General features: G+C 41.6%; 1 protein-coding gene across 2 annotated transcripts in view; it reads left to right on the top strand.

Moving 5' to 3' along the window:
* WIPF3 (WAS/WASL interacting protein family member 3) overlaps window positions 1-14,901 on the top strand; it is a 73,364-nt gene that overhangs the window by 33,957 nt on the left and 24,506 nt on the right. For both annotated transcript variants that reach the window (XM_077811333.1, XM_077811332.1), the window contains exons 3-4: window positions 10,915-11,047; window positions 12,141-12,269. In XM_077811333.1, coding sequence (XP_077667459.1) covers window positions 10,915-11,047; window positions 12,141-12,269 — 262 coding nt within the window. The remainder of the gene's footprint in view (window positions 1-10,914; window positions 11,048-12,140; window positions 12,270-14,901) is intronic.

The raw sequence follows: 14,901 nt of genomic DNA, 5'->3' as shown, positions 1-14,901 counted from the left end.
TTTAAAGCTTGGAGTTGGCAATACTGCACCCCCAGTCTTATCTTTTTATGGTATCCCTGCATATTATCATTCAGATTAGAGTCTGAATTTGGAGTTTGGCCCATTCTGTTCCTGGGTCATCTCTCTCTGTAAAAGTGGTGATGAGAACCTTAATTTAAAAAAAAATGGTCTCAATATAATCTCAATATTTTTAGCTTTATATGGGGTATCTTAAAAAATGGGGTGAGGGGTTATCTTGCTTTTTTCCCCCTGGCTGCTTGTGTGTGGATTTCAATTTGCCTCGCCTTGGGTAATAAAGAAAACTTGCTCTCTGTGCGTCTTGCGTATGTAGCCCATTGTGCTGTCTAATACAAGTGTAGTTGGAGATGATCTTCTTGTAGACAGTGTTGTCACCATACAGGCTGTAACTGCTCAAATAATCGGGGTATTTGTGGATATCTTATTATTTGATTTTTTTTTTAAATAGTGGAAGAGGCTGGCTTGAAAGGAATGGTACTTTTGTAGTCATGTTGAACTGTTACAGCTCAAGCCACATGAAACTGTAATCTTTATATATAACCTTCTGTATTTGAAGCTTCAGTGGGGCAATATGAATACGAAGATAAAACCATGCCAAGATAACATTGCTCAATTTATTTCTGTCTGGACTGGTACAAGGACATGTACTGCATATATCTGTAGATGATAATACTCTATAATGGTGTGTTAACTAGGATCATGCTGACTTTGTTGGTAGGAAGCACACTTCATTTAAGCAGTTGTGTTCTGTGCAAGGCTGTTTTTATAGTAATCTCCATTGTGCTTAACATCTGACTTTAGTACAAAACATTCCAAACTAGAATGGCCGTAAGTTTTTCATCCATATGACTTGTGCATGACTTTGCTGAGTGTAACTCACTGAAATACCACTAGGCCATCTGTGATACATACACATACTCAGGTGCAAATTGTGACTGGTGGAATTTGCAATAGATTTCAATCAGTCAATTAGTACTATTCTTACAACCTTTCAGTTTTGAAAAAAAACCCACACAATGCCGTGACTTAAACTTCTGTACATTGCTGGAATGTGATGTTACAAGAAACTGAAAAGATGTTCATTTTTTCCTAGTCTTAAACTGATTAGAGTTTTTCATGGATACAAAAGGTCATTTAAAACGTTTGAAATGTGTTTGCGGAGGTAGCCACACAAGGTGAATCATATAGTTTCTTTAGAGCAGGCCTAGATTAAATTATGGTGCCTGTAGGAGGTCAGAGATGCAGTTATTATTTACTTGTATTACTGTAGTACAGAGGAACCCTCGTTATGGACCAGGAGCCCTAGGTGCTAGACAAATACAGAGTCAATGTTGCCAACTCTCATGACTTTATTTTGAGTCTTGTGATATTTGGCATTTTTCTTAAAGTCTCATCTCCTGGAATTATGTCATTACATGAGAATCTCAGCTTTTGCGGGGGGGCAGTGCTAGCCCTCATAGGTGTGGCGAAAAGCTTGATAATGTGAAATCAAAAGGAAAATATAAAAACTTTAATATTTATTATTTTAAAAATCATGAGATGTTTAAGCCAATCTTGTGATTTTTTTTTTTTTTTTTTTTGGGGAGTGGGAGGCAGGCTGACTCATGTTTTTGGAGGACTTCAGATTGACCGTACTGCAGAGTTCACATTGCCACCCACCTTGGTGCCCTGTGTGATTGTGTGTCTGAAATGGTTTGAAAGCCTGCTTTGTAGAAAGAGAACTTGACACAAAAGTGTACACCAGCCTGATCAAATTTGGATGCCAGAAAGTTAGGCACCTCAGTAAATAAAAGCGGCTCGGCACTTCTGAAAAAAACATATAACTTCTGTTCGGTTAACTAAACATGGATTTAGATCGGGGTTCTCAAACTTTATTGCACTGGGACCCCCTTTTGACAACAAAAATTACTACATGACCTCATTAGAGGGGAACCAAAGCCTGAGCCCCACCACCCCGGCGGGTGCGGGAGATGACGAGGACTAAAGTCCAAGCTAAAGTGATTTCACTAACTGGATTGGTGTGTGCTGGTGGTGGTGGTGGCGGTGGTAGGAGTGATGATGGAAATGAGTGCTGGGGTCCAGCTGCAGACAGTTCAAGTCTTGTCTATGCTTCTTTCAGTTTCCCACCATAGCTACTGTGATGGGATATTGCAACCACATGCAGTATCTTTGGGGACCATATTGTGTTAAGTTTATATATTGCTGTGTGCCAAGGATTGTATGCAACTCCAGGGGGGAGGTTGCCACCGCTCTGACTGGAACTAAGAGCTGTGAGTAGTGATTAAGGAGAATCACTCAGGTTGTAAACACCTCTACCCTTGGGGAGGCTAGCATATATTGGTTTAAACTGGGGTTTCTGGAGACCAACAGGCAAAGAAAGGGTTTTTTCTATAGAGACTGACTCAGGGCCTTCTTTCTGATCCAGAAAACATAAGCAAAGTTTCTTCTTGATCCTCATTAATTAGAAGTTGACTTGTGACCTCAAGGGTGGGAGGGGTGGAGTATGTATATGCTTCCAAATCATGTGTTTTGGGTTTTTTTATTGTTGTAATGCTAGATGTTCTCCGTACCCATATAAAACTTCTATCTATTTCTGACTCCTGCTAAGCTCCTGCACTCCACTGCTTTCCAATTGTGTAGTCATTTACAATTCTGTAAATAGTATACAAAATACTACCATTCCGATTTGGTAGTGTTTTACACCTGTGGTGTACTGTGTGAATGATTACACAAGGTGCAGGGCAGTGAAAACCGGGTCCATTGACATTTAAGGGTCTTGTGGAATACGTGGGTCTTACAAAAAGCAAGTCCCTATCATCAAGTGCAGTTAGTGCTAGAAAATTCTGTTTCTAGACATAGCTGCAAGTTAAAATTAATAGTAGTCCCTATCTCCCCTTTACTATTGTAGAGGAAGGTCAAGGTGAAGGAGAAAGCACCTTGGCCTGGCCATGCTGATTCAGGTTCTGTTTAGGTCAGCACAATAAAGTGATATAGTCCTGATGTCCTAATGTAACCCACATACCTCCTGGGTGTCGTGTTCTGTCCCATCTAGTGGCACTGAGACCACTTAGGGATTAATGAGTCTGCTCTACAGCCTTGGCTAAGTGCCATCTGGCTTTTAGTTCGTGCAATAGAAGCTCATGTATTTTGCTCCAGAAGTCCCAGGTTCGATCCCGCCTGCCGATGACCAGGTTCTGTCAGCATTTCAAGTGGGGGCTCGTCTGGGATTTGAACTGGGAAGTCTGTGAAGCTTGGGACGTGTTTCCTCAGCTAGGGGAAGTATGTAACCAACACGCCTTCTGAGTGTGGCACCCTGTGCTATCTAGTGGCACCGAGACCACTTACAGAGAGATTAATGAGTTTGCTCTACAGCCTTAGCTAACAGCCATATAGCTTTTAGCTCATGCAGTAGAGGCTCAGGCACTAAGCTCCAGAGGTCCCAGGTTCGATCCCACCCACTGACGACCTGGGTCTGTTGGTGTTAGACTAACAGACCCAATAAACCATTTTGTCAGTAAAGTGTACATTGAATGTGCTTTCCACCTGCATTTTGATTTGTACAATGTCTACTGAAAGAGAGAGGATGGGCACATTTTGAACACAAGTTACCTACATATTAGATTTGTTTTCCTTTATTTTTCTTTGTATATATCTGTGTGTGAACTCTAAGTGCATTAAACTAATCCATTTTCCAGACGTCTTTAAATCCTGTTAATTTAAAACAGAAAAGCCCTAAAGGCCAAGCCTGTGAGAGATGTTCAGAACTCTTAACAGACGTGGTATGCATACATCACACAAGAATATGAATGATCAGGGAGTTATTAGTTTTCAAATGATACCTCACAAGGCATATTTTGTACAAAGACTATTACAGCAGTGTGTAAGTACAGGAGTGCTTAGTGCCACTCTGACATCCACAGCTGTGTGTCAGCCCTCTCCTGTCTCTTTTCTAGCCACAAACCTATCAGAGCTTCTTCTGGTCAAACAGCTTGTGCAATTGATTTACAATATTCTTTCCCACCATCTTGACAAACTTGTGCAGCTCTGTATTTACAACAGCATACAGTCCTTAGCTCACTTAGCCAAGGGGCGGAGACAGACGGTATCTTTCCCCTGAAAGATCTCTCTTGGCTCCCCCTACTGAGCACTTCCTTCCTGAGGCTTTTCTACTTTCTGGGATAGTGGGGTTAATCAGCCTAACAGCTCTCTCCTTCTCATCCCCAATCTGTCAGTGAGGCACAGCTTTGCCCCTCAGATGTACTCTGGGGTGGTGATATTAGTGATCCAGTGATCAGGGTGCTGGTACAGATGCTGTTGCCCAGCTCTCTGTCACAGGCTGCCTAGGAACTGTGTAGTATAAAAGGCCGCAGATATGTTTTTGCTGTACTGTTCACTTGTTTATTAACAACTCTACCCTGAATTGCTGTGGGAATTAGATCAAGAATGCATTTCAGAATCAGAGTGAAAGTACCCAGCCCAACCCGAATACCCACCTGAGTCAAGAAGGAATTCCTCTTTCTAGGTACCATGGTAGGGTTGCCACCTGCCTGTTTTTAACCAGCCTGGCCTGTTTTTGTAGTGTCCTGCCAGCTGCTGGTGAAAATGTGTCCCTTTTCCCACTGCCACTAGTGTTCTCTCTGTAAACTGCAATAAACACGTGTGACAGTGTCCATGCAGCGTGTAACTTCTGGCACGCACATGCCATGTGACTAAGAAGGGTGCATACTGGCACAGCACCTGGGTCCCACTCTGCAGGCCAGGCCCTCAGCTGAAGCTGCAGTAGCTCCTCTCAGCACTGGGGATCGGGAAGAGGGACAGACCTGAGGCTCACCAGCAGAGAAGGGTCAGGAGCAGGGACTGGGATGAGGGGAGCAGGGGCTCCCGGAAGGGGGCTCCCTTGAGGACTGAGGCTCCTGGGAAAAGGTAAGAGGCAAAGAGGCCTTGAACTGCCTTTAGTTCTCCACCTGCACCACTTCCTGTATGAGGGGAGCAGACAGGGTTAGGATACTGGTGTGGGGGCACCTGAGGGGAGAAGAGGAGGGTCAGACTGATGGGATCCCTCTAGGGGGGAGGACTGTGTCTGTTTTTTCCATGTCTCGGAGGTGGCAACACGGCACCTGTAAAGTTTTAAAAATACTAGCACAATTTTCTTCTTTAAAAAATAACTAATATTACCATAACTGGTAGAATCTTTCAAACAGCTAAATGCCTTTTACTCTTAAATAACTATGGAATCTGAGCACCTCTCAAGGATTTATGCTGAGCACACCCCTGTGAGAAGACAATATTCTCCTCCATCTTGTAAAGAGAGAGAGAAGATGATTCACATGGCTATGGTGTAGCTGTGGTGGCCACAGAGTAGACTCCCATCATGAATGGGCCCTTGGAAATCTTCCTTCAGAAAGAGTCAGCATGGGAGGATTTAGTCTTCTTAAGTCCCTCAGAATTCCATTTTCTAACTTTATTTGTGGTCAGCCTCATGCTCTACTTCTTTCATCTTATTAGGTGAATTGAAAAATACTATTTTGCTTTTACAGTGCAGATATTTGTAATCAGAAATAAATATAAAGTGAGCACTGTACGCTTCGTATTAGAAAATGTAGAAAATATCCACACATTTAAATAAATGGTATTCTATCATTATTTAATAGTGCAATTAATCACATGATTAATTGTGATTAATTTTTTTAATCGCTTGACAGCCCTAGTTCTTATTATGCCTTTCTCCACTAAATTAAAGAGCCCTTTAATGTCTGGTATTTTCTCCCAGTGAGATTACTTATACACTGTAATCAAGTGATAGCTCAGTCTTCTTTTTGATAAGCTTAAACAGGTTGATCTCTTTAAGTCTCTCAGTGTAAGAGATTTTTCTCCAGCCCTCAAACCTTTTATTTGTGGCAGCTTTTTTTGCCCCCCTCTCCACTTATTCAATATCTTTTATAGCTTGTGGACACCTGAACTGTATGCAGTATCGTTCTGACCAGTCATCTCCCTGCTCTGACTTGCTACTCCCCTGTTTCTACATCCAAGGGTTGCATTAGCCATTTTTTTTTGTCATAGCATCGCACTGGGCACTCATGTTGAATTGCTTGTCTGCTATGACCTTAAATCCTTTTCAAAGGCACTGCTTTCCAGGATACAGTCGCCCAGGGGCAGCAAGTTATATACACTCGTGGTGCCCAGGTTCCAGCAATACTCAGGGCCTGGGGGCCCGACTCCACCAATGTTTGGGGCCAGGTCTCTCTCCCGGCCCTGCCTGCCGCCCCCCTGCACCTCCCCTGAATGTCCCCTGGCCCCCACTTGCTGCCCCCGCTCACCTCCCTGAGCCCTGGAGCCTGCAGCTCACGCTGACTCTGCTTTGCCGCTCCCCGCATCAACTGCTGCCGCAGGGTCCTAGTGCCCCCCATTCACAAATGGCAAGGCAGGCTGCCCTTCCCCTACCCTTCCGTCCTAGCCCTGAGCTCTCCAATACCCCAAACCCCTCAACCCCAGCCCTCATCCCCCCCTGCATCCTAATCCTCTGCCTCAGCCCTGAACCCCTCCCATACCCCAAAGCTCTCATCCTCAGCCCCACAGCCCTCACCCCTGCACCCCCTCCCCCAGACCCCCTCCTGCCCCCAAACTCCCTCCCAGAGCCTGCATCTCCTCATCCCCTCCTGCACCCTAATCCCCAGCCCAGGGCATGCACCCCAGACCTCTTCCCCCCACCCAAACTCCCTCCCAGAGCCTTAGGCAGGTGGGGGGCAGAGGTTTTTTTTGGGGGGGGGGGCGGGTTCTGGGCACCACCAAAATTTCTACAAACCTGCCACCCCTGCAGTCACCTGTTCTTCACGGATGACCTGGATTCCTTGTTCCTAGGTTAATACAATCCAATCACTTAACATTGGGCTGTATTAAAACGCATTTTGTTTTGAAGAGCCCAGCTTACTGTGCAGTCCAGATCGCTCTGTATGACTGCCCTGTCATCTTTATTATTTACCATTCCACTAATCTTTGTGTCATCTGCAAATTTTGTCAGTAGTGATTTTATATTTACTTTCAGATCATTGATGAAAATAGATTCATAGATACTAAGGTCAGAAGGGACCATTATGATCATCTAGTCTGATCTCCTGCACAACACAGGCCAAAGAATCTCACCCACCCACTCATGCGAAAAACCTCTCACCTATGTCTGAGCTATTGAAGTCCTCAAATGTTGAATAGCATTAGTCTTAATACAAATCCCCAGGGAACCCTGCTAGAAACTCCCCCATTTGAGGTTTTTTTTTTTTTTTTTTTTTTTTGCGCTCAGGCAGTTCTTAGCCCATTTAATGTGTGCTTTATTGATATTGTATACTGGTAATTGTTTGAAACAGAAAGTGGTACAGCCTTACAAAAGTCTAAGTATATATTACATCTACACAGGGAGGATCATCTGAAGTTTCCAGTATTGGCTTCTGCCATAGTATATGGATGTGAACCAATGGTCTGATCTGATGTGCTACATCCTATGTAATATCCAGCAATAAAGAATTTTTGGGATATGAATGTTGGGGTGCTTGGTACAGTAGGTAGGAAAGCCTCTATAACAAAGGGATTTAAAATAACAGCATGAATAGTGTCTGTCAATGCAGAAACAACATGGCCTCCACTTACCAGCTTAAGTTTAGGTGGCGTAACATAGGACATTAAATTGCAGCCTCGGCGGTTTAGGTTGGACATTAGGAAAAACTTCCCAACTGTCAGAGTGGTTAAGCACTGGAATAAATTGCCTAGGGAGGTTGTGGAATCTCCATCGTTGGGGATTTTTAAGAGCAGGTTGGACAAACACCTGTCAGGAATGGTCTAGATAATACTCAGTCCTTCCTTGAGTGCGGGGAACTGGACTAGATGACCTCTTGAGGTCCCTTCCAGTTCTATGATATGTAAGGGAAAAATATGGTGAAGCTCAGTGAGGTGAAAAATAAAGCATTTCTTTAAATTGAGGCTACTGCACATGTGACTTATTCTATTTCTGTAACAAATTATTTAACACGACATTCTTTTGTGTGAAATAATAGAGCAATAACCTGATGGTTACCAAGGAAATGAGAACTAACCAATTTAATTTCATTCTGTGTTACCTTAGGCATTTCTGGCATTTAGTAAAACAAACGATCTTCACATTCTTGTCTGCTTCCCTTTTGATTTTCAGTGAAGGACTGAGACATTCCCTATTCTGTAAATGTAGTTGCCCCATTAGTGTAGAGAAGCACTTTTAAAAATTATACCCTTCGTGTTACACCTCTGCTCCCCCCCTGTGAGTGCCAAGGAAAATGTATTTGTCTTCCTGCTCAAGACACTTGTGTGTATATTTTTAAGATTGAAGTCTAACCCCAATGAAGAGTTCATTTCTGTCTTCTGGCTGTACCAGCTTACCCAATTATTTATTTGTTTATTCTGTATAAATAACATGACAGTGAATCCCTGGCTAATTCTTCTTCCTTAACAGATATCTGTGCAGTACCCAAGAAATGATGCTTGAAAAGTCTGTCTGCAGCTAATCAATTGGAGCAGGTTTCCTTGCTGGAGTATATTCATATTTCTGCCCTCATTGGGATACTTGTGCTAAAGGGTGCCAGCACTCACTGGCACTATTAAAATGTCACAGACAGTGTAGGTCTGGGCAATGCTGCAAACAAGAAATCCTTAGGAGAGTTCTCACAGGTGTGCAGCCAAGCAACACTGCTACTCCCATACTGTCTTGACCTTGTAATGGAAAAAGAGAATCCATATCAAGCTGTTCCACAGCATAATCAATCAGCAGACAGATTAACCGCTCTGGCCATGAAAATTATATATAAATGTACAATATGAGGATCTAAAACTACAGAAGTGTGAGGCGGAGTGTTTGAAGTGAAGATTCCTACAGTTCTATCCTACAATACATTTTATATTTGCAAAATGAAGTATTCCCTCTTTGTGTAGTGACACACACACACAAAAATCTCTAAAGGGAATTTAGCAGTTTATATTAGAGGGACACTGTGTCAGAGATCATTGTGACCAATTTAATCTACTACAGATTGTGTACTGAAATACAAACAATATTCCAATACCCTATCTGCTCACAAGAATGGAGCAGGCAGGCAGAGCGGACAGCTGGCATAATATGTGGACACATGAACCCAGAAACAAAAACACAGCTGTTGGATCTAATTTTAAACCTAACAGTCTTGATCAAGTAGCTTTAGATCCTAATTGACTAGCTACAGTTAAATTATTAGTGGGAGTGGGGAGAAGAAAGTTTGAAGATACTGGTGAAAAGCTTTTGATACAGGCAAGATATATTTGCTCCAGTTATGGTTCGTCCATTTGTCATAGTAAGTATTGTGAATAGTTGAGGAAAAAGTGACTGGAAATAAATTCCAACTGGTATGTACCCTATAACATTGCTTATATCAGTCAGCCTTTCAGTGCCTTGATAACCAGAATTGCTTGTACGTTTAAACTTTGTTTTAAGCATGTGGGAAAGCAGAACTATTATGTAAATTAGGGAACTATCTAGGAATGACTATATTTTTTTCAATGCCCTTTTGAAGAATATATGGTCACAGTATCAGTCACAAGGTTATTGCTGAGTTTTTACATCAGATGGCAGGAATGTAACAGACATTACTGTCACCTAAGAGTGCCACCTAGTGGACATTTGCAAATCCAGATTATTATTTTTTAAAGCATAGTGAATAAAAATAGGCAATAAAATGTAAGTATCCATTACATTTTAAATTAGCTAGGTAAAAATTCTGATCATATAGTGGCTTCTAAAAATTTTCAATCCCGTTTTCCATCTTCACAATTCTCAGATAGTATTTTTTAAGAGAGTGAGATGTTTGAGCCAGAGTAAGTATAAAGTTAAAGTGGAGCAATAATAGGCTGCTAAAGAAAAGGGTCTTGTGTGTTTCTGTTTTGGAGGGATAACTTGGCTATAATAACTTGCTCTGGACTTGGCTATAAGGACTTGCGCTGAGTTGAAGATTCTCATGTTGGAGGACAATCCAGTGCCACCCACCTACTGGCTTTGGACATTTCCACTTTGTCCTTTTTTACCTGTTTGAAGAAAAAACAAATTGCCAGACATCTGAAATAACAGATTTCTGCTTTTTTTTATTCTGTAGAGTCTCATATTCAAGAACAAACCCAAGATTTTATATTAGTGTGGTCATACCGAGACAACTGCTTGTCTTTACGCTTATAGGCCTTGAACACACTAGAATATTGTTTATTTAGCTAAATTGATTTTTAAAGCAATCTATTTAAACTGTTTAAATCTATACAATTCCCTAATACAGAGGCACTTAAACCCCAGTTGAAATGTCTGAATTATATCATCAAGATTAAACACAAGATGCTATATAGTAATGCGATCATATCAGTATTGCAGGTTGCAATGCTTATGATTAAATGGTCTTTTTTAACGAGGAATGAGAAATACAGGAAAAAATTGTGTTCTCAAATTGCTTATGAAATCTTCCTTTCATAAAGCATTGTAGGTAAAAATCAAAAGACCTATGTGCCCTGAGGGTTAGAATTACAGGATGGGGGAAGGAGGGGGGCAGGCCTGGCACTTCTAGGAACATTGGTAGCTCATTTGCCAGAAGTCAGATTGAAATGAAAGTAGGTCCCTTGTTTTGTTCAGATGAAATTAAACAGTGCTAGTAGAGCCCCCTTTAACTTGCAGTTTCCTAGCTTTTGTGTGTCTGAAGACAGTTGTGTTAATTCCAATAATATATAATTTAAGGCACAGTAATAAAGATTTCAGGATAACTGCCTAAGATGCTTGCTTCACTCCGGATTTACTCTATTAAAGTTTATTTATTTTGTGCTTCCTTTCTCAGCTTTTGCCTCACTGTCTAATATTGTTATCTTCAACAGGCAAGTACAGAGCCCCCAAAGCTCAGAAAGGAAGATCAAAAAGATCGAAGTGCATTACTAGCAGATATTCAGCAAGGGACTCGCTTAAGGAAAGTTACCCAAATCAGTGACCGAAGTGCACCACAGATTGAAAGTAAGTGTGCAGCTTTGTCAACTGTGAGAAAGGGGCCCAGGCCTGCCAATCTCTTGGCCTGAGTAGTCCTGTAGAAGCCAGTTGGACCACTTGTGTGACTGAGGGTCTGCAAAATTAGTCACGGCCTTATGTTTGTCTTAAGGCCAACTTCAGTATGGACAACTACTGAGGGGAGGGCTTGATTTGCCAAATTTAGAACCCACTTTAAATCATAGGTTCTAGATTTGTCATTTAGCACTTTATAGCAACATAAGTGCATACACTAGACATTTCACAGTCAAAATGGAATTTACACCCCTCCCCAGAAGAGCTTACATTCTAAACGAGAATGTTGAGAATTTGTTGACTGTGGGAAAAATTAGGAGACCTTTTTTCCTTCCGTGTTTTGTTTTATTTATCTGATAAATCCTAGAAGCGGAGCTACTCTGAAACAAGAACATTTATTGGCTGCCTAGCACAGGTTTCCATTTAGCTACAAATATATTATTTTTATTATATTACCCCTGGAAAGCTGATTTTAAATTTAAAAGGTAAAAAAAAATAGTTCTAGAGGTATCTAGAGACACCTGTGGGTCGTTCCATTCTCTCACAAACCACTTCCAGGCTTCTGAGTAACTGCTGGCAGATTGCCAGATGTTTCTAACACTGAAGGAAAGAGTCTTACACATGTGTGACAGCATTAATCGGTGCTGGATACCCAGCTGATCCACCGGGGAAGTGATGTGCAGATCAGCTGGACCCAGTGAAAACTGTGCTTTCTTAAGAGATTACAAGTGACTTCTGTCACTGTCAGCTACTCTTCAGAATTGTATGAAAGATTAAAATCTGAATTTAATGATAGTTTAACAGCTCATCACAAAATGATGGCTGAATACGAGACTAAAATATCCTAGCATTATTGAGGCACGAGAAGATGCTGTGCTCTAAGATGTTGGTTAAATAGTAAAGTTGTCTCTCTTGCACCCTCAGTAACTTTCTTGGCTGTATATGTTAAAACAACAAAATCAGAGGCTGGTGTTTGCTGGTGTTAGCCCTTTGAAAAGCCTGAATGTAGACAACAAAACACATCTATAAACTCCTCTCCTTGTAACAGAACCCAGAGGACCTAACAGAGATGAAGGTGGACCAGCAACCAGCAAAAGTGGTGCTCAGCCATCATTGGGGGGCTTGTTTGCAGGTGGCTTTCCCATGCTGAAACCAGTTGGCCAAAGAGACATGACGGGTAAGGACACTTTTCTGTAGGAAAGAACAGACTAATGAAACTGGGATTGTAATGTGAAATAAAGACACTCCATGTAGCTTTTGTGATTTTTTTTAAAACCTTTGATTTATTTTGGCACCAAACTAATACACCTTTATGTGCACCTGAATCCCCCTTGTCTGTGCCTCTGCCCTTAAACGCTAAATAGTTAACCCTCAAGACCAACGATAAGAAAAATTGCCTAATATAGAGATACTCTATGCTTCTAATTCAGTTCCTCAACTCTACTGCACTACAGATGTGCATATTGCTTTAGAGACACATAATAAAAATCACTGCCCTCTGAAGCTTACAAAGTTAGACCTTGATCCAACAAATTACTTAGCCAGACTTTCAAAGGTATTTAGGTGCCTAGTGGGATTTCTACACCTAGCTCCCATTGATGTCAATAGGCACTTTTGGTGATCTCACTAAGTGCCCTTAGTCAATGGGACTTGGGCATCTAAGTCATTTTTTATGAACATTTCAGCCGTAAGCAACTACCTAATTTTAAGCATGTGGGCTTTCACATTGACTTGAATGGGGCTACTTGCATACTTACTTAGGCACATGTTTAAGTGTTGTGCTGGACTGGGGCCCAAGGAACTAAATCTCCATCCCCCTTGATCACGTGAGTAGTCCCATTGATTTAAACAGAACCACTTGGGTGTGTAACGTCTGTGAATGTATGTTTGTAAGGAAGCCCCAAGTAAGACGTGACACAGTAACTGTGTGTGTGTGTAAAAAAAAAAAAAAGTGTGTGTGGGGGAAGTGGTGTGAGGGCTGAAGGTGATAACACTAAAGGAGTGAGAGCTATGCTTTAGTTGTGCTCTTGTTAATGTTTTGTAATCTATATCAAGTATTAATTATAATTTTGTTATATTGGTAATTTGTGGGAGTTAATGAACGCTAAGGCCCTGTCTTCACAGGAGGAATTTTCCAAAAATTTCCCACTGTTTTTGAGATCCATGAAGCTCCAGGGATACTAGTAGTGTAAACAGAGAGCCTGTTACTGCCACTGCTGTATGTACCTCCTCAGAGCAGTTGCTTTTAAGGCACAGTAGACCCCAAGCTTGTTAACACTAATGCAGCTGAACTGCTGTTGGTAAAGATGGGAAATTTTGAAAAATGGCCCTAGTCTTGATGGTGCCTAAGAGATCAGTATTAGAAGTGAGCTGAGAAATGAGTCTAGAAGGTTGCTTGGTTTCAACACCTGTGTTCACTTTTAGTCATCCCAATCTTGGCATAACTGCAAGGGTAGATAACATACACTGTATCTTAGTGTACATTGAATTATTCACCTGATACTTTTAAAACAAGAACTTAGAAATTGAAACTAGAACCTGCAGAACTTCCCCAGTCACTTTTCTAGTGGCTTTTATATAGACCTGTTTCTCCAGGTATAAGAGGAGTTGGCTTTCAGTATCTGGTTACCCAGTTGTGACAGGCTATCACCATAGGTTATAGAAAGGTCATTTTCACAGATAATGGGCTTCATGTCTCCATTTACTCCATTCTCTCTCTGTGATATGGAATTGAAATTGTCACTGCGTGATTGGTTAAGACACTACTAAATTGATTTCTCCCCCTCCCCCAATACAAACCACAAAATTGTCTCAATTTCCTGTGGCAGTCAGGAGACAAACATTTCTGAACCAGGAATGAAAATGAACAAGTGTTTATGAGATTTCCTAGCTGGACCTAGAGACAGGAGTTAAAAATTAAAATTAAAACCTGAGCATGAAAACATGAATTTTATTCCATTTCCTCTGATAGTTTTGCAATATGCTGGACCAAGATCAGTAACACATTCTGGATGCATTGTGTTAGTAATATGAAGCTCTGGGGAAAATATTAGTTGAATTCTTCGAAAATGTGTCAATTAACTAATCACTCAATTAAGTGAAAATGTCTTGGGACAGTTAATTAGAACTGAAACTGATCTTTCTCGCTTAGGAGCTGTGTGTGTAAGTTTAGGGGAGCTATGGATTCAGGCCCTTTGATCCTGGCCTTCTGTAACAGGTAGTCAGCAGACATATATATTGCCTTTATCAATGGAAAATAAATGCTTGCTTGATATAGAACTTTTGAAATAGTACATGGGCTTGTCACAGAACTGCTTCCTAATCACTGAAGGCAGCTGTGGGTGCCAAAATGGTGGAGTTGCTCTTTCGGAACTAATGTAGGCTCAGACACTCAGCATCCTGTGTCCACATATCCCTGGTGTATGTGGCTGAAATAGCCACAAAGTTATGGAGCCAGCCATTTTGTTATGGCCCACCCTGAAAATCCATGGGATGGAGGGATCCCCACAGAGCACATCTGCACGGTGTGCAGGAAGTGAAGTGTGCACATTCACCGCATTGGAACCACATTAGTTCTGTGGCCTATTGTGTCTTCTCCATCCACTGATGAAGGATTTTCCCAGTATGATTGAAGTTTGGGACACAGCTGGATCAGCAAGCAAGGAAGGTATTGTATCAGAGTTGGTGTTTTTGAGAATTTGGTTTTTAACATTAGCTCTGCAGCCAGATTTGCAAACTGATGAATCTGGGACCTCCCTGTCAGAGTTAAGAAACCATGATGTGCATCACCCGCCTTCAGAGGCTGAGAG

The sequence above is a fragment of the Eretmochelys imbricata genome, chromosome 2 (genome assembly GCF_965152235.1).
Source record: "Eretmochelys imbricata isolate rEreImb1 chromosome 2, rEreImb1.hap1, whole genome shotgun sequence".
NCBI classification, from domain to species: Eukaryota; Metazoa; Chordata; order Testudines; family Cheloniidae; genus Eretmochelys; species Eretmochelys imbricata.
Note: the sequence above shows the minus strand (reverse complement) of the source record. Positions and strands in the feature narration are given on the sequence as shown.